The sequence below is a fragment of the Phoca vitulina genome, unplaced genomic scaffold, assembly GCF_004348235.1.
Source record: "Phoca vitulina isolate PV1807 unplaced genomic scaffold, GSC_HSeal_1.0 scaffold2, whole genome shotgun sequence".
In the NCBI taxonomy this organism is placed as follows: domain Eukaryota; kingdom Metazoa; phylum Chordata; class Mammalia; order Carnivora; family Phocidae; genus Phoca; species Phoca vitulina.
In genome coordinates, this window is record NW_022589705.1 from 81,739,249 (window position 1) to 81,756,145 (window position 16,897).

General features: G+C 55.7%; 2 protein-coding genes across 5 annotated transcripts; one reads left to right on the forward strand and one right to left on the reverse strand.

The window, feature by feature from the left end:
* The first annotated feature begins 524 nt into the window (after nt 1-524).
* Nucleotides 525-3,973, forward strand: CUNH1orf232 (chromosome unknown C1orf232 homolog). Of its 2 annotated transcripts, XM_032417910.1 has the most exons (4): nt 525-608; nt 1,914-1,997; nt 2,085-2,182; nt 3,621-3,973. In XM_032417910.1, exons 1-4 carry the CDS (start codon nt 525-527, stop codon nt 3,919-3,921), a joined length of 567 nt encoding a protein of 188 aa, XP_032273801.1. In that variant the 3' UTR covers nt 3,922-3,973. The 2 variants fall into 2 exon arrangements, 1 of the variants encoding a protein (XP_032273801.1); XR_004301048.1 differs by lacking the exons at nt 525-608; nt 1,914-1,997; nt 2,085-2,182 and adding an exon at nt 3,260-3,331 and having other exon boundaries at nt 3,621-3,886.
* Nucleotides 3,974-5,425: 1,452 nt separating this feature from the next.
* FAM110D (family with sequence similarity 110 member D) lies at nt 5,426-8,210 on the reverse strand. Of its 3 annotated transcripts, none has more exons than XM_032417934.1 (2): nt 8,129-8,210; nt 5,426-6,342 (listed from the first exon to the last, which is right to left on the reverse strand). In XM_032417934.1, exon 2 carries the CDS (start codon nt 6,245-6,247, stop codon nt 5,426-5,428), a length of 822 nt encoding a protein of 273 aa, XP_032273825.1. In that variant the 5' UTR covers nt 6,248-6,342; nt 8,129-8,210. The 3 variants fall into 3 exon arrangements, with proteins under 3 accessions (XP_032273825.1, XP_032273815.1, XP_032273832.1); XM_032417924.1 differs by having other exon boundaries at nt 8,115-8,199; XM_032417941.1 differs by lacking the exon at nt 8,129-8,210 and adding an exon at nt 6,457-6,636.
* Between the last annotated feature and the right edge of the window lie 8,687 nt (nt 8,211-16,897).

The window sequence follows — 16,897 nt, forward strand, 5'->3', positions numbered from 1 at the left end:
GTAGTGAAATGTAAGCCCAGGGTGCCAGCTGGGGGCCTTGGGACCTCCTCAATCCAGTTCACAGCTGAGTGGGGATATAGGGTGGGCCCTGCTGAGGGCACAACAGGTGTGGCTACAGCCACAGGAGCACCAGTGTGGGTCTTGGGCCCAAGGACTTTATGAATGGACTTTTGTGAATAAAGACAGATTTTTCTGGAGCCATTCCAAGAGATCCAATTCAAGTACCCGTAGGGCCAGGAAGGAGGCCTCCATAGAGATGTCTTCATTATTCTTGGCCAATATGGGTCAAGACAAGGGGCTGAGGCCACAGAAGCCAGCTCTGTCCTGTCCCCACCCCAGACTCTAGATCAGGTTCACCTGCTGGGCACTGTGCCATCTGGGAAGGCTGGTGCATCTTTAATGAAGTCACCTGATCCCTGGGACAGGCTCTCAGCCTCACCAAGTTCCTGGAGCCAGACCCACTGGGTGCCCACTGAGTCACTGCCTTCCTGAGCTTGGATGCCGGGTCTGTTTCCCCTGCAGCCATGAACCAGGCCTTCTGGAAAACCTACAAGTCCAAAGTGTTACAGACCCTAAGTGGGGAATCTGAGGAGGACCTGGCAGAGGAGGTGGGTACCATCCATGCTTGCTGGGTGGGTCGTGGCAGAGGGGCAGCAGGAGTGAAAGGTACAAGGAAGAGCAAGGGACAGCTCTGGGGGGAGGGCATATTTGTGCAGAAGCCATTGGCACACTCAGGGATGACAAATGGCATGGTGCAGAAAGCCAGGGTATTTAAGAAAACTGAAGAAGAAGATTTGGGGGCCACCAGAAGAATGGTCATTGTCTCCAAAGATCTCAAGGGTTACCACACGGAAGAGATCCTTCCAGGACCAGTGGGCAGTAGCCACCCGGGGTACATGGGGCTTGACAACTTTCTAGTGGGCAGGGCTCAGCAGAATACGGATGGCTCGCCTTGAGAGGAAGCGAGCCCTACAGGACTGGAAGTAGGGGCAGTGGTGCTTGACGTAGAGGGTCACTGTCACAGCCTCAGGTCAGAGCCAGACTTGGACCATGTTTGTCCTGACATGAAAGATCAAAAATGCTCTGAAACTGGGAACAGTCTTACATCCAGAGGCTGTGATAAGTGGCAGTTGTGCAAACAGATGTCGCAGGGGCCGGAACTATTTCTGTAGGGCGTGTGTGTATGTGTGTGAATAAGTATCTGTCTAGACATCCTGGTGTCCCAGGATGGGCTTGTGTAGAAGTATCTATGGGTCAGGATTAGGACTGGCGTCCAGGTAGAATGCCCCATGAAGTTGTATGGGTGGGTGTGAGCTGGAGATAGACGGGGCAGGTGTGAGTATTTGGGGCATAAGTCTCTTCCTGAGGGCCTCTGTGAAGGCATCGGCAGGTGTTATGTTTGTACGTGTGTGTGTACATCTCTGCCTTCGTGTCTGTGGGTGGGTGGGGAGGTGTAGTGTGCGCTGCAGGTGGGCCTCTGTCTGCACTGGTGTAAGTTCACAGGTGTGAATGGTAAAACTGGACGTGGCCTTGTAGAGGTGCCTCCCAGCATGGACATCCGTGCACAGGTGAAGAGGTATAGTCTGTGGAGGCATGCCCATGTACAGGCGTGTGTCTACGTCGGCACGCATGCCCTTGTCCGCACGTTTGTGGGTGCGTGTGGTTATGTCTATGGGTGAGCAGGTGTGTGCTCAAGGGTTCTGCAGGGGTCTACTACACAGGTAAGGTATGGGGCTGGCGGCTTTGTGTAGAGGTCTACCTGTCTGTATTTATGGAGGGTGTGAGCGGACGAGATGGGTGCTTAGGTGTGAGGGTTTGGGGTGCCGGGGTGTGCATACCAGGCTAGCAGTGGGCGAGGGAGGTCCCATTCCTCTGGGGCCTCTCTCATGCTGGGAGGGGGTCTTGTGTCCCAGAGAGGGAACCCAGCGTTAGCGGAATCTGAGCCGGCAGAACCTGCAGAAGAGGCTTTCCATCCCATGTCACAGTTGGCCCGCCGGGTGAGTTCTCCCTTCTTCACCCCAGCCTGGGGGAGCCTGGCAGAGGCTGCTGTGACCCCTCGCTGACTCCCAGCCCCTTCCTCCCAGGTTCAGGGGGTCGGGGTGAAAGGTTGGCTGACAATGTCGTCTCTGTTTAACAAAGAAGATGAGGACAAGCTCCTGCCACCGGAGCCCTGTGCTGACCAGTACGTGTGTGTTGGTGGGGGCTGGGATGGGCCTGGGGTCCCCCTTCTCCCATGTCCTTTACTTCTGGTCTATCTGTCTATCTTTCTGACCAAGGAGGAAGGGGGAGGACCAGCCCCAGGCTGTTTCCTTTTCTCTCATCAGGAAAGAGGCCAAATCAACCTATCTGGAGTTTAAGTTAGATCTCAGCAGGACTTTAGGGCTGTTGGGATTGAGGTGCTAGAAGGTACTTTAGACTCTCTCTCTCTCCTCCCCATCCGCATGGGAGGGGTCATCTCCCTACAATCAGGAAACAGAAGAGAGAACGTTTAGGTGTTCAGAACAGAGGGTGGTCCAGATCCCAATGCTGGTCTAAACCCTCATCTTCCTAGGCTAGAGTTTGTGCCAGACCCTCCTTCAAAGATTCTGATTCCACAGGTGTGGGCTGAGGCCTGGGATCTACCTTTGCAGCTTGCTCCTGAGGACCTGAGGCGCTCTAGTTTAGTTAGGAACCACTGACTTAGAAAGGCTTTGATGCTGGGGTTTAGCGGGTGGGACCCAGGGCAGCTCCTTTCTCCTAGCTCTATTCTAGTACACACTCCCTCTCTGCCCTTTCCTCCAGCCCAGTCACACCCCCTTTCTTTGACACTCCCCTATTCCTTTCTCCCCTGGGGTCCCCCTGACCCACCCATCTCTCCAGCCCCAGGGCTTCCTTTCTCCCTCCTGGAGCTCATCCCCTGTCCCTCCCAGAGCTCCAAGGACTCCTTCTCAGATCTGAGGCTCCCACCTCAAGACTCATCCCCCCTCCTTGACTGCCCTTCCCCCCACATTCCCTGCCACCTTCCCAGTCCTCCTCCCCACTAAGCCCTCATCTAGGCCTTTCTCATTTCCTTGGGTCCCTCCACCCGTCCTTCTCTCCAGTGTTTCCTCATTTTCCCAGTTCCCCTTTCCCTCCATCTCAGAACCTCACCGCTGCCCCCACCCTGCCTCTCCCTGGGGCTGCCATCCTGGCTTCCCGGACCCCTTCTCCCAGAGTCTGACCCCGCCCCAAGCGTCGCTGGGCCCCGCCCCCGTCCAGGCTCCTCCCACAGCTTTCCGGGCTCCTCCCACAGCTTTCCGGGCTTCTCCCACAGCTTTCGGGACTCCTCCTGTCAGGCTTCCCTCCTCTGGCGGTACTCCTCTCCCCGAGTCTTTCCTAAACCCCTGACCCCGACTCTCTCCCCAGGAGTCCTGGTCTCGGCCCCTTCTTCCCAGACCCCTCACCTAATCCCCTGACCCTGTCCCACCCCAGCCCCCTTTCCCTGTGCCTCTGAGCCCTCCCCTGGCCTCCAGTCTCCCGCCTCCCCCAGTCACCTGACCTCCCTCTGGCTCCTCCCCCCCCCCACTAGCGCCTGCACCCCCGTCTCCCCTCTTCGTCCTCTCCTCCGACCTCGGCCAGTGACACCCGTCCTTCTCCCGCAGCCCGCTGGCGGCGCGGTCCCCCTCGCAGGCGGTGACGGCGACGGAGGCAGAGCCGCGCGGGCCGGGATTCTGGGACGCGTTCGCCAGCAGGTGGCAGCAGCAGCAGGCGACAGCGGCGTCCATACTGCGCGGCGCCGAACCCAACCCGGAGCCAGACCCCGAAGCCGGGGATGAGGCCGCGGAGGAGGCTGCCGAGCGCCCCGAGCCGGGGGAGGCCGACGCCGTGGCCGGCTTCAAGTGGGGCTTCCTCACCCACAAACTGGCCGAGATGAGGGTGAAGGCTGCGCCCAAGGGCGACTAGCAGGGCGGCCCAGCCGGGCACCTGCTCCTTCCTTCCCCCAACCCCATAAAGACCCTGACCCGACACCCCGTGTGACCGCGTGCCTTTGTCCGGACGGCACGGATGACTGCTTTTGGGTGGGCAACCTCAAGGCAGGGTCCAGCTCAAAGCGTCCTCCCCCCCACAAACGTACAGGGAGAAAATGACCAGACAGCCCTGGTGTCAGGATAGATTGTGTCCGATTTAGGGTACAGCTTTACAGGAACCTGAGAAACCCCAGAGGACAGGCCCCATCAACCTGTTCAGCCTCTTTTAATTCGACAAACGTTGCCCGTGACTCTGCTATATGCACCGTCCCTGTACTAGGGGAAGGTCAGGAGGCCAGAGACCTGGAGAGGGAACTCAGACGACCAGCGGGTCCCACAGAAGGTGACAAGTTGAGGCACAAAAATAAGGCTGTACTTGGGAGCTCGGAGATGATGCCGACTGGGGAATTCAGGAATTTCTGAGGGGGAATGAATACATGTAATCTTAGAAGGATGAGTGGAAAGAAAGGGGAAGGTAGCCCAGGCAAAGGGAAGAGGACCGTAAGCAAAGACTTGGAGGTGTGGATGTGTGAGGCAAACAAGTGACCTCGTGTGTCTTTGAGGGAAAGGAAGACAGTGGGCCGATGTGAGGCTGCGGGTTAACAAAATACTGGTTTGAAGGGTCCCTTCCTTTACTGTCCTCAATTCTGGGTTCTTCCTATCTCAGCCCATTCATAGCTAGTAACCAAAAGGGGTCAGCAAATCTCCAGGAATGGGGGCCTTTTCGGCCGGGGAACCCCAGATTTCTGGGGTTTCTCCCCAGAACTCCCCAAACACCCTATTCCTGACTCCCAGATCTAGTTTGGACCGACCTCGGGGTCGGTGGAGGAGATGGTCATAATTGAGTCAGTACTAATTCCGTAGTGGTCTTAGTGGCTGTCGTCTATTGAACACTTTCTATATGCCGGGCACTTTGCCATGCGTTTTATGACCATTTCAAAAATACTTTGATCACCGAGGGCTGCAGCTGTGGTTCGGGGAGGTTAGGTGCTTGCCCAGGGTCACACAGTGAGCCTGGAGCCCGCATTCCAAAGCCCACGCGCGTAACCCCGCAAGCCCGCCCCGCCCCCTCCCTTAATATCTGCTCCCTAATCCAACATCACGACTCCTTTAAATAACGTTTTGGTTTTATTCAGCAGGTTCTCTAACCTCCCACCCCAGGCTTCTCTCCCCAGACCCGGCCTCCACAGGGGCCACGTAGCTGCCCCCTCCCCTCCGTCGTCGGCTCTCGGAAGGGCCTTCGGAATCCTTTTGTCCCGTCCTCCCAAGGTTCACAGGGGGAAACCAAGAATCCAGAGGGAAGGGCTCGCCTAAAGGCACCCGGCGCGTCAGAGGCAGGGCGTCCCTGCCCGTGCCCGGGCCCAGCCCTGCGCCCACCCCTCAGCGCTCCCGGGCCCCGGAGCCGGGACTCCCCGGAGCCCGCTCCCGAGCGGCCGCAGTCACACCTCGGACTCGCGCGGCGGGCCGCGGGCGCGCTGGCAGCCGTACAGCCACTGGATGACGCGCGCGTTGCGCTCCACCACCGACACCGGGGGGCGCCCGTCCCGTGCCGAGCCCGCCGCCTCTGAGCCGCCGCCGCCGCCGCCGCCAGCACCGTCCGGGCGATCCGTGTCGCCGTCGCTGGACGTCCAGTCGCTGGTGTCCCCAGAGCCGAGCGGCGGCGGCGTTCCGGGCTGGGGGCTGGCGTCGGCGCCCCAGCTCTGCGGAGAGAAGCGCTCAGCGCCCAGCACCTCCACCAGCGCGCGCTCCAGGCCGCAGTAGTTGAAGAAGCGCTCCTTCTCCGACAGGGGTAGTGAGCAGGTGGGGCACAGCGCCCGCTTTCCTGCCGCTTCCGGGGCATCTGGGGGCGCGGCCCAAACCCCAGGAGCCGCTGGTCGCTCGGTTGGGCCCGGACTGCTCGAGGTGGCGTCTCGGGGGGCGCCCAGGAAGAGGCGCCGCACCAACCCCTGGCCCTTGGCGTTCTCTTTGTTCACCAAAGCCTTGCAGTCCCGCTTCTGGCGGTAGAAGATGAGGGAGTCAGGCCTTGGCAGCCGCCGGCCGCTGCTCCGGCGGGCAGGCCTGGGCGTCCTGGGCGATGCAGGGGGCCCCAGCTCATTGCAGGGGTGCGGGGTGAGCGGTCCGGGACCCCCACGCAGAGCTGGCTCCTGGCGTCGTGCTATCACTTGGTGTGTCTTGACATACTTGGCTTTGTCGGCCTCCAGCCTCTCCGCTGCGCTGGGGGTCCGTCCCCTGGACTGGGTGGAGGGAGAGGCCAGGATCATCTCAGCGGAGCTGGGTAGGATTGTACCCCATAAGCCACTGGAAGTAAGGCAGCTAGTTGAGGAGCCAAGAGTAATTGGCAGGGGCTCCCTGGTGCCTACAGGGAAAGAGGAATGGTCAAGGAGAGAGGAGATGTCCCTGCACCTCTCCTTCAGGCGTTCCCGAGAATAGGATCAGCCAGCCACCCCTCCCCCATCCAAATCAGCCTTACCATGCCTAAGGGGCAGAGAGGCTCAGACTACCCCTTCCCCCCCCATCCCTCAAAGACATTGAGCAGGGGCGCCCTGATCACCCAGAAACATGCCCCTTGGAGGGTGCCCCAATCTGGCCACAGAGCCATGCCAAGCAAGCATCAGCAAGTGGGACACTTGGAAAAGGAAATGGGGCTGGTCCCGGCTCAGTTCCCGAAAGTGCCTCAACCGGAAAAAATACCTCTTCCCAACCCAGCAACTCTGAGTCCAAGACAAGAAGGCTCCCCAGCCACAGGCTGGCTCCAGCAGGGCCCACCCTTCCCGCCCCCAAGCACCCGAGGTCAGGGATATAACCACAGGGTAGGAGCCTCCAGTAATTGCAGCCAACTGCCCTGCCCAGTCCCAGCAGGGCCATGGGGAAAGAGAGAGGTGGTGACCAGGTCATGTCAGCCAGCGACCTACCACCTCCGTACTGCTGCCGAGGGAATTCCACACCACCTCGCCCACCTCTGCATTTCCATTTACAGAAAAGGAAACTGGTAGAGAGGAAGGGGCTTGCTCGGGTCTTACTGAGAGTTAGGGGCTGGGATTGAAACCCCGGTCTCTAGCCTTGCAGTGCGGAACTAGTTCACATGGGCTGTCTCAGGGCCAAGCAGAACTTCCCTCTCATGTTTTGCTTCTCTTCTTGCTGCTGTAATACTAATCAATTTCCATTAGACATGGGCCTTTTGCCTCACTAAAAAGTTCCTTCCACAAATTCTTCCCAATAACCGGCCCTCCTAGAAATCTGCCCTCAGGGTCCCTGCCCTCTTCTCATCCTGAGACCCTGTGACCCTGGTCCGCCACCTCCCCTCTGCCACTGGGGAAGGGGACCAGGAGGGGTTGTATATCAAGAGCTGACAGTGCTGTTGGCTGTAACAGAATGGGCCACCCACACGGCTCAGCACACCCCATAGCACCCCTGCTCCCTCCTCCCTGAATCCTCCATTCAGCTGAAAGGGACACATAAGTTCTGGGGCCGGACAGGACCTCCAGTCAGGAGGCAACAAAATAGCAGAACTTGCCAGGGATGGGGGGAGGCCCCCCCAAGAGGCCTTGGAACAGAGACCCTGCCAAACCCCCCACCCCAGCACACACACGCACACACACACCCTTATCCGGTGTCTAGGAAGCCGGTCCATAGGGAGTTGGTGACTGCGAGCCCAGGCAGCAAGGAGAGCCTGGCAGTGCCCTCACTCCTGGCTCTCAAGAACTCTCCCAGGCGATGGGTCAGATTCCAAGGTCCCAGGAGGGCACTGTGCTTGTCTGACCTTATGAGTATCCTCCCATCCCTTTCTCCTCTTCCCAGCCCTAAGCAGCAAGGCTATAAAAAGTCCTTAAACACAGGGACCAAAATAGTCTGCCATCCACTGTCTCTTCCCTGCCTCCTGGGTTGGCTCTGATGCTCGACCACAGATGTTCCACCCTAGAAGCCTGGCAGACATCCCTGTGCCCTCCGTCCCTTTGCCCACCTTCTCCCAGTCCTGTGGTTAGTGGTCTGAGCTTTGCCTGGGGCTTCAGCTCTGGACATGGGCTCGGGGGGAGGGGGGGGACCTGTTCACTGGCTTGGTGCCAGCCTCCCTGCCCTTGGGTCCCTGAGGGCCTTCCCACCCGGGCCCTGGGCTGGGGATGCACTCACCTCTGTGCACTCACCGAGGCTGGAGGCAGGGGTCCCTGGGCAGGACCAGACAAGGACAGGAGGGACAGCAAGGACTGGAAGTAACTTTGGTGGCAGCCAAACCTCACTCTCCACAGGAAAAGGAGAGAGAGCCTCCACCCCACCCCCCCATTAACCCTCGCCTTCCTGACCCGGAGCCTGGTCTCCAGTTAACTCCTTCCTGGTCACAGTCGCAGGACTGGAGAAGACTTTTGGGCCAGGTCCACATCCTTTATTTTACAGATGGTCACACAGGCCCTGACAGGTTAAGTGATTTGCACGGACGCACAGTGAGCTTGGGGTACAGCCAAGACCCAAACAAGGTCTCCTGATTCCCTAGCTTCCTCCAGAGGCCTGGGGTAGGGATAGGCTATTCACGTGGGGTCAGCCCCCTCTTCTAGGCCTGGCAGAACCTCTTGGTTAAAAGACGAAGGCAGAGCAGGGTTCTAGCTGACTGTGCTTGTTTTCCTCTGTAGCAGGTTTAGGCCTGTCCTGGCTGGGGTGTGTGGAGGGTGGCAGGCCTAGGGGTGAGGCCCGGAATCTGCAGCCTAAGGGGGGGGGGCATTGGTGCTGCGGATGTGCGGGGTGAGCCTGCCCCAGCAAGTCTTGGCATGACAGTCACTTCTGAGCCCTTTGGAGGTGCCTCTGCCCAAGGTCCTCTGATGGCCAATGGGATTGGCTGGGAAGAGGGTGATGAAGGGATGGTTCTGGGGCCAAGCCAGTGTCTTTGGCTTCCTTTCTGCTTTGCCCCACTGGGGACTTCTCGAGCTGACATCTCATGTCTCAAGGGGGAGCCCTGTCCCCACAGTGCTGGTGTCTGGTGATCTCCTCCCCTCTCCCCAATAAACTGCAGCACCCAGAGCTCAAAAATCAACACCCTTGCCAAGGGGCCCCTGCCCCCCTCCTAGCTGGGCCACTCTCCACAAACCCCTTTCCTTCCCTTGTAGAACTGTTAATGTTTGCAAAGCACATTCACACCTGTGCTCTTGGATCTCCTTTGTCTCTCTTAAGAACTCTAGAGGGGGGCCCAGTAGGGGTGACCACCCCACTTAATGGATGAGGAAATGGGATCTTGCCAAAACCCAACTCCAAAACCACTCTTTCCACTGCACCCTCTGCCTGTCAAGTAAGATAATGAGTCTGAAAAACGGGGAGGCCCATTTGCTGGTAAGAGATTTTTATCACCTAGTTAAGGGAAGGTTTTTTTGGTTTTTTTTGTTCATTGGTCCATGATAGTTCCATATTGTATTGTTATAGTTCCATATTGTATTGTTATGTTATGTATCTTTGCAAAATACTTTCATCTACATGATCACAATTCATCCCTGGGACAATCTTTGGGAGTAGTGGGTTTTACTTCCCATTTAACAGCTGAGAATACTGAGGCTTAGAGATGTGAAATGATCCATCCAAGCTCACACAATGAGACTAACACCTAACTTATATTGGGGGATTAATATATGCTAGGCACTGTTCTGTGATTAACACATTTAATCCTCAAAACAACCCAGTGAAAGGGGTACTTTTATTCTCCTAATTTTACAGATGCAGGTTGGGGTGCAGGCCCCGAGCACTGAGATCTAGTCATGAAGGGGTTAAGTGTGGAGGCTGGGCAGGGCCCAGCTGGGATGCTGTCAATGGCAGGAAACCTGGCCTGTGAAGGAGGGGGAGGATGGGGCTGTTGTGTCTGCCTGGATGCAACCCCCATCCCTTTGGTCTTAAAGGAGCATCCGGGTTGGGTGGAAGGGCAGGCAGAGTGGGGGCGGGACATGGGGGGGGTGGGCTTCTCAGCTCTTTTCTAGGGACCAAGACAGATGCTGGGCTACAGAAAGAGGGGATTCAGAGTGGACTGCAGGTGCCGCCCTGGGGCAGCCCCGGGTCCGAGGAGGGTGACTAGAAATGACCCCGCCTCCTTGCAGGAGCACTCCCTCAGAGTCAGAGGGGGGAGACAGCTCCAGACCTCGGAGCGCCCAGTCAGAGAGGGGAGGCGCAGCTCTGCCCTCAGGAGTCCAAGGTGGGGGGTGGTCAAGGAGCCTTGCTCTCAGGAGCTCCCCGTCTGAGGGGTGACAGTTCCCTGTCCCAGGATGCCAATGGACACATACCCTCTACCTTACTAGCAGCGAGGCTCATGCTGGAGAGGTCAAACTGGATCAGCTTCCGGCTGGCTTCCGGGGGGCGGGGGGGGGGGGGGGGGGGGGGGGGGGGGAAGAATCGGGGGGGGGGGGGAGATCATGAGGCGGAGCTACAGCAGCGGGCCCTGCCGGTCTCCCGGATACACTTGCCAAGAACCGGATCATCTGCCTTTCTGGTCACGGATCCCTAAGGAGATCCTTAATGTGGCTCCTTCCGGTGCTAGAGCCAGGACCTTGGGCCAGTGGGAGGCCAGGTCTGCGAGAGGTTTCCTTCCTATTTCCAGGCTCATTCCCGGATCACCTTGATGATCGATTGGAATGGGTCTGAGTCAGAACTGGCTCCTTCCGGAGGAGAGAGTGGGAAGAAGGTGTGTGGGGGGGAGGCTGGGGGAGCAGCTCTGGTCAGTGTCGGGAATAATGAGATGGCTCCGGGAGGCCTTCAGATCCAGCCTCACACCCCAGATCCACAATGTTAGCTCCCGTAGCAGCCCGCTACAGCCCCCTCACCGCAGCCGCCCGCACCTCGGCCCTGCCTTTGATGCTAACCAACCCTGGGGTAACCACTCACTGGCGGTGTGGCCTGGAGCGTGAGCTCGACCTCTCTGAGTTTGCTGCCGTGTAAAATGGGAATGAGCGGCGTGACTGAGAAAGCCTCTGGTGCCTGCAGGTGCTCGTACATGTGAGATGAATGTGCCTTTAGCTCTCCCCCAGCACTGACACCTTCCTGACACCTCGGCCTCAATCTTTTCTCTAACCCCATAGTCTCAGCTGCTGTCAACAAATCATTCTGAACCCTGCGCTGTGCTGTGAGGTCAGCAGCTGGGTCAGACACGGTTTCTGCTCTCAGGGAGCTCAGCCTGCTTAGGGGTTGGGGGGGGCAGCGGCGGTGGGCAGAGGCATGACAGACTGATCACAACTCCAGCCAGGGCAGTGCTTCTGTCACGGAGGCCAACGATGCAGGGGACTGGGGAGGACGTTTGTTCTGCCAGAGAAGGGGGGTGGGGGGTGGGTAGGGGGTAGGGCTTTCTGGCTTGGGTGGGATGGGAGGTGGGGGGTGGGGTATTGGGAGAGGGATGGTGAGAGCTACAGGCCTAAAGACAGCAGGAGTGTCAGGGTGTCAGTGAGGGCAAGAGGTTGGGGGGCTGTGGGGAAGGGGGGAAAAGAGTGAGACAGAGGGAGAGAGAAGGAGAGGAAGAGGGAGGGAGAGGCTCAGGGGGGCTGAGAGGGAAGATGGGGTGCAGAGAAGGGACGGTTTCTGTGAGGAGATGCGTGAGGTGGTGGGGGTCCTGAGAAAAGGCAGCTCAGAGGAGAGATGGGGCTCCGGGTGGGGTCTGCTTCAGTGAGCAGGGGGGTCTCAGGCTGGTGTCGGTGGGGCCCCGGCATCACGGGAGGGCCCCCTCCGCTGGCCATGTGCGCCCCCACAGAGATTAGGGCAGCTACTCTGTAATTCGGGGCCTTCCGTTTAGGAAAGAATCTCAGCCACAACAATAGCCTGGCTCTCGCTCTCCCGGTGAGGGGTGCGGCCTCTGGGCAGAGCCAGCGCCCCGCACCCAGGCAGGAAGGGGGGGAGACCATGGGGGCGTGGAGAGGAAGGTGTCATTAAACTTGTTTGTGGAGCACCTCCGTGTTGCCAGCGAACGAAGTGAATAAGAGATCAGATTTCTGCTCTCGCAGCGCCTACAGCCTGGTAGAATGAGGAAGACAAGTCCATGTAATGTGCGCCATGTGCTAGGCACTCTGCTCAGTAGCCACCTTCTTCTCATGCAGCCCCCACAATGAACGCAGTGAGGGAGCGGCCCAGGCGGGAGAAGTAACTCAGCCGGGGTCACACAGCTGGCAGCCGGAGAGTGGGGCCTGCAGAAGAGCTCCCAGCTCCCTGCCCCCCCCCCCCCCCCCCCCCCCCCCCCGCCCCCAGCAGTGCCTGCGACTTCGGGTCCTGCGCTCCACTGCTCCCCCTACCCACTGCCTGCCCCCTTGAGGTGGAGCCTAGAGTCTTCTGCACGCAAGCAAGCGAGGTGGTAAGGAGGGCAGCCCCAGCTGCTGTGCTCACCACCTCCACCTCCGTGCCCGCATCTTCATCACCACCTCCTTCATCCCCACCTCCCACTGCTGTCCTCAGCAAGGTGCCTCCACATCCAGTGCCAGGAACAAAACCCATCCGGTCTCGACCTAGTGCAGTAAGGAAAACGTGGGCAAGAAACGGGGATTCTCGTGGAATGCAGCGGCAAGAAATCTATCCTGCGGCAAATACTGACAACTACACGTTCATAATGACATGTTGAAAAATATGTTTTGATTTTTTTTTTTTTTACACAGAGAAAGTCATGAAAATATCAAACATGACTGAACTTAATTATTATTGAACATATACGGGTATTTTGGCCAAAGGCCAGCAATATTGGATAAGTAAGAAAATAAAGATGTGGATAATTCACAAATTGTTCCATCTTTATTCCATAAAATCTATTTTTCTTGCCTTGATTTGAACAAAATTACTAAGTATGTTGCTATAATGAAGTTTCAGGGGTGCTGACTGGCTCCGTCATTAGAGCGTGTGACTCTTGATCTTGGGGTTGTGAGTTCAAGCCCCAAGTGTAGAGCTTACTTAAAAGGACAAAAAACAAATTTAAGAGCAAAATACATTGTTCTATATTGCAAGATGTTCCTCAGCCATCATATGTTACTATTGCAAAAACCATCTACACACTGGAACGCTTGAAGCAGAGCAAGAAAATGGATGCTCAGCACTTGCTGGAAATAGGACCTTCTCGCCACATCGTTCCTGCTCTCTGAGAGGAAGGATTTGACAAGAGAATTCATTTGTCTCACCTAGGGTCCCTCACCACTCAGTCTTCTCCACACCCCGAACCGTGGCTGGCTGTGGTGTCAGCAGCAGTGCAAAGCTTCATGGTATTTGGATGCAGTGGTCTTTTGTTTTAAGGACATAAAGCAAGAAGTGTGGAGAAGCGTTTGTGTCCCCAGGGCTGAATGGTGTTAGGTATGAGAGCAGATATTGAGGATTACAGCTTATGCTGTGTAGCACCAAGATCCTTGTGTGGTCTTTAATAAATGACTTTTGGGGTGATTTTGATATTGGGGCCCCTTTGAAAGGCATGGATCCCTCTAGCTAGTTCTAAGGGTGGCACTGAGCTATGGCCAGGAAGGAGCTGTGTCACATTGAACATACCCGATGGTGGGGACCTACCCTTCTGTATGGGAGGAGGATAATTCCCAGAGAAGGTGGAGGTTGAGAGCTGGGCCGACACCCAAAAAGGTGAGTATTATAACCATCACCCCTAATACCACCATAGCATTGTAACTAACACCTTAGTGTTACCCCTGGATTATAATCGTCCCCCCCTTCACAGTCATTGTCAGCTTCTCTATGGTTCCTAGCACTGTGAACATCTGTGGTTTTTGCCATTCAGCAATTGCTCTCATCCTACCCTGACCTTGGCCACCTGTGCTCTCAGAGTGGCGTAACTTGACTCGGAGTGGGGTGCTTGACCTAGGCTTGGGTCAAAAAGCCTATTGCGTTTCTCTGGCCCCACTACTTCATTTAAAGATGGACATGTAACTCAATTACAGCCAAGGGGACTTCTGCTGAGACTGCGGCGGCAAATCTCTCTCTTCCCTGCCATGCCAAGCCCCTGGGCAGGGCGAGCTCAGAGGGTCCAGCCTGCCCGAACACCGAGTCAGCAGAGGGGGGAGCAGTACTGAGTCAGAGCCAGTGAGACCCCGACCTTGAGGAGTGGGGCTTCTGTGTCTGGTCATATCTGAAGCAAACCTGTAGTGGGGAAACCAATACCTTTCCTGTTGGCTTAACCCTGCCGGGTTGGTTTTTCAGTCACGTATAATCAAAATAAACCGGAAGGAAACACATCATTCTCTCCAAAACTAGGGTCACCTTTATCACAGTGCCTGTAGCATTGGCCAGGAGCAGCCTGCCTTTGCTTACCATCGCAGCCCATCTCCGCACTAATTTCTCAGGAATGCTGAACAGAGGCCTCCAGGTTTGTTGCAAAGCTGACTTAAAAGAGCAGTCGCTGTTCTCATAAGGAGTCAGGACACCAAAGTTCTGGTCCTGACTTTGACAACAAACTCACTCTTGGTCTGGAGCAAGTCGCTCTCTCTTGCACCTCAGATTCTGATCCGTTTAAAGGAAAAAAGTGGATTCGACCCGTGGTTCCCCAATGCTACTCCTTGGTGGATTCCGACTGGCTACATAAAATTTACCTGCGGAGCTTGCTAACAAGACAGAAGCCAGACCTCTGCCCTCGGAGAACCTACTTTAGTAGGTCTGGTGGGGAGTCAAGAAAGAAAGAACATAACAGTGGATCAGACTGATTTTATTGATATAAATGCCCTTATTAGAGATTCTAGATTTAATGTGTTATCTCTTGCAGCTGAAAGTAGCTCTAATATGCTTGTTTAGTTGCCCAAAACTGGTTTCAACATGGCTCTGTATTCACTGAGGTTGAGATGTCAGCATTTCTCTGGTTAATGTGTCTCCCATCTAAGAAGATAGGAATGTTGGAGATATATCACACGAGGTTGCATATATTTCCTAATCCCACCGAGTACATCCCCCAAGAGGGCTCAGAGGGTAGTTCTTCACCTAGGTGTTGAGATAAGTGTTAAGTGAGAATAACACCAGTATCCTTAAAAAATTTTATGGTGGCTGTCCTCTGCGGTTTGGGTATATTGGGAGAGGCACCACTGAGATGGGCTCCCTGATTTCATTAGGGGTGATGGGGTCCTGAAAGAGTAGAGGCCAAGCTGAACTTGGCTGAACTGCCAGAGTCAGGGTGGACACTTTCCCTGCAGGATGAGGTGCTCAATGGCATGTTTTCACTTGCAGGGATCTTTGATCAGAGTGTCCTAGGAATGAAATAGGTAAGCAGCTTATTAGATATCCTTGAGTTATGTAACAGAAAAACCTCCATGTCTTGTGGCCGGAAGCCTAAAGTGGATTGTTGTCCCAATGGAACCTCTTGGCCTTGCATCTAATTTCCACATCCAAGCCAATTCACAGAGCTGATGTCCCCACTGAATAAGAGGCCAGATCCTTAAGGCAGGACCCTGCGGCACCGCCGCAGTGGGTAGTGTATCAGTGTATGTCTTCCTCCAAGGAAGGGGGATGGGCAAATTCAGACCTGTTAGGCGCGACTAGACATTGACTTTGAATTGATGCTGATATCCGGGAACTGACGATTCAACATGTCTGAAACGAAACTACTGATCTCTTATCCCCCCAGATCCATCTCAGCATCCTTCCAATCGCTCAGGCCAAAACCTCGGAGTCATCTGGGACACATGTCTTTCTTTCACATTCCACATCTAATTCATCAGCCACATCCATTGTCCTATCTTCAGAACACATCCTGATTTAGGTCACCTCTGTCCCACCCCACTCCTACCACCTTGGGCCAAATGCCTCCTCTTTTGCCTGGATTGCTGTAAGAGCCTCCAGGGCTCCCTCCTAAGCTCAGTCCACCCAGCAGCTAGATCAATCCTTTCAAAGTGGAAGTTAATCACGTTGTCACTTCTCTGCTCAAATTCCTGAAAAAGGCTCCTCCTCTAAGCCAAGTGCTCAAAGGCTAGCAAGGCTTTTCGTGACCCGGATCTTATCTCTGGCTCTCCTCCCTCTCACCCACCCGGCCCCAGATACTTTGGCCTCCTGGCCTGTTCCTTGAACACATGACCATGTCTACCTTAGGGCTTTGACCCTCTTCCTGGAATGCCTTCCTATAGCTCTCTCCTGAGGTTCCAGCTACAAGTAAGGGGGCCGTCCCTGCCAGCCCTAGTGATCTGAAAGAGATTGGTGGTCAGGAGCCTAGGCCAAGCCTCCTCCGTCACTTCTTAGAGACTGACCCAACAAGCCTCAGAGATTAGGCAAGCTTGGCATTGTGAGACACAGGCCACTAGTGAGAGTTTTGTTGCCAAATTATCCCACTCTACCCTCCAATGTCTACAGGAAGCAAGGAAGCACGGTTGAGTTGAGGGGATGTAGAGACTCAGACTGGGGTGAGGTTTCTCAGGGACACTCACAGAGTACCTAGCGTTTGAGCAAAGTATCCCAGGCGCATCCACCAGAGGGCAGGCTTCACCCTTCAAGAAGCCTTCCTGATCCGCCTTCACCTACGGACTCTCTTTCCCAAGCTCCGATAGCCCCAGGGTCCACGCCGGGGCCTGGCATTACTCTGCACTCCCTGGACATCCTCAGCACTGCTATTCTCCCTGCTGCCCACTCCAATAGTTATTTACCTTGATGCTTGGTGCCCTGTGATACCAGTTAACCGGTAAGAGCAGTCATTCCTTCATTTATATTTTTTTCCTGCAGTTTATGAAATATCGTCACATATATTATTCTCATTTGGTTTACAAAGCAACTTGGAAAAATAATTTATTATATAGCCACTTTTAAGAAGAGGTAACTGAAGCTCCCAGAGGTGAAGTGGCTACACTTAGTAAAGTCACATAGTGAGTTTCTGGTGCGGTTATCATTGAAATCTATGAGGTCCTTGCTATATGTGGTGGATGATGTCCAAGCTGGCTTGTAGTTTAATTCTGCAGTAATTGTGTCCATGAAGTACTGACAGTAGGGGTAGACAAGCAGATGACTGGAACGTA

Bases quoted from the DNA above. Each gene is read 5' to 3' on its own strand.
- CUNH1orf232 (XM_032417910.1), top strand. From the start codon at position 525: ATGAACCAGGCCTTCTGGAAAACCTACAAGTCCAAAGTGTTACAGACC. The intron at 609-1,913 runs GTGGGTACCATC...CTTGTGTCCCAG, and splicing joins AGGAGGACCTGGCAGAGGAG to AGAGGGAACCCAGCGTTAGC. The intron at 1,998-2,084 runs GTGAGTTCTCCC...CCTTCCTCCCAG, and splicing joins TGTCACAGTTGGCCCGCCGG to GTTCAGGGGGTCGGGGTGAA.
- FAM110D (XM_032417934.1), bottom strand. From the start codon at position 6,247: ATGATCCTGGCCTCTCCCTCCACCCAGTCCAGGGGACGGACCCCCAGC.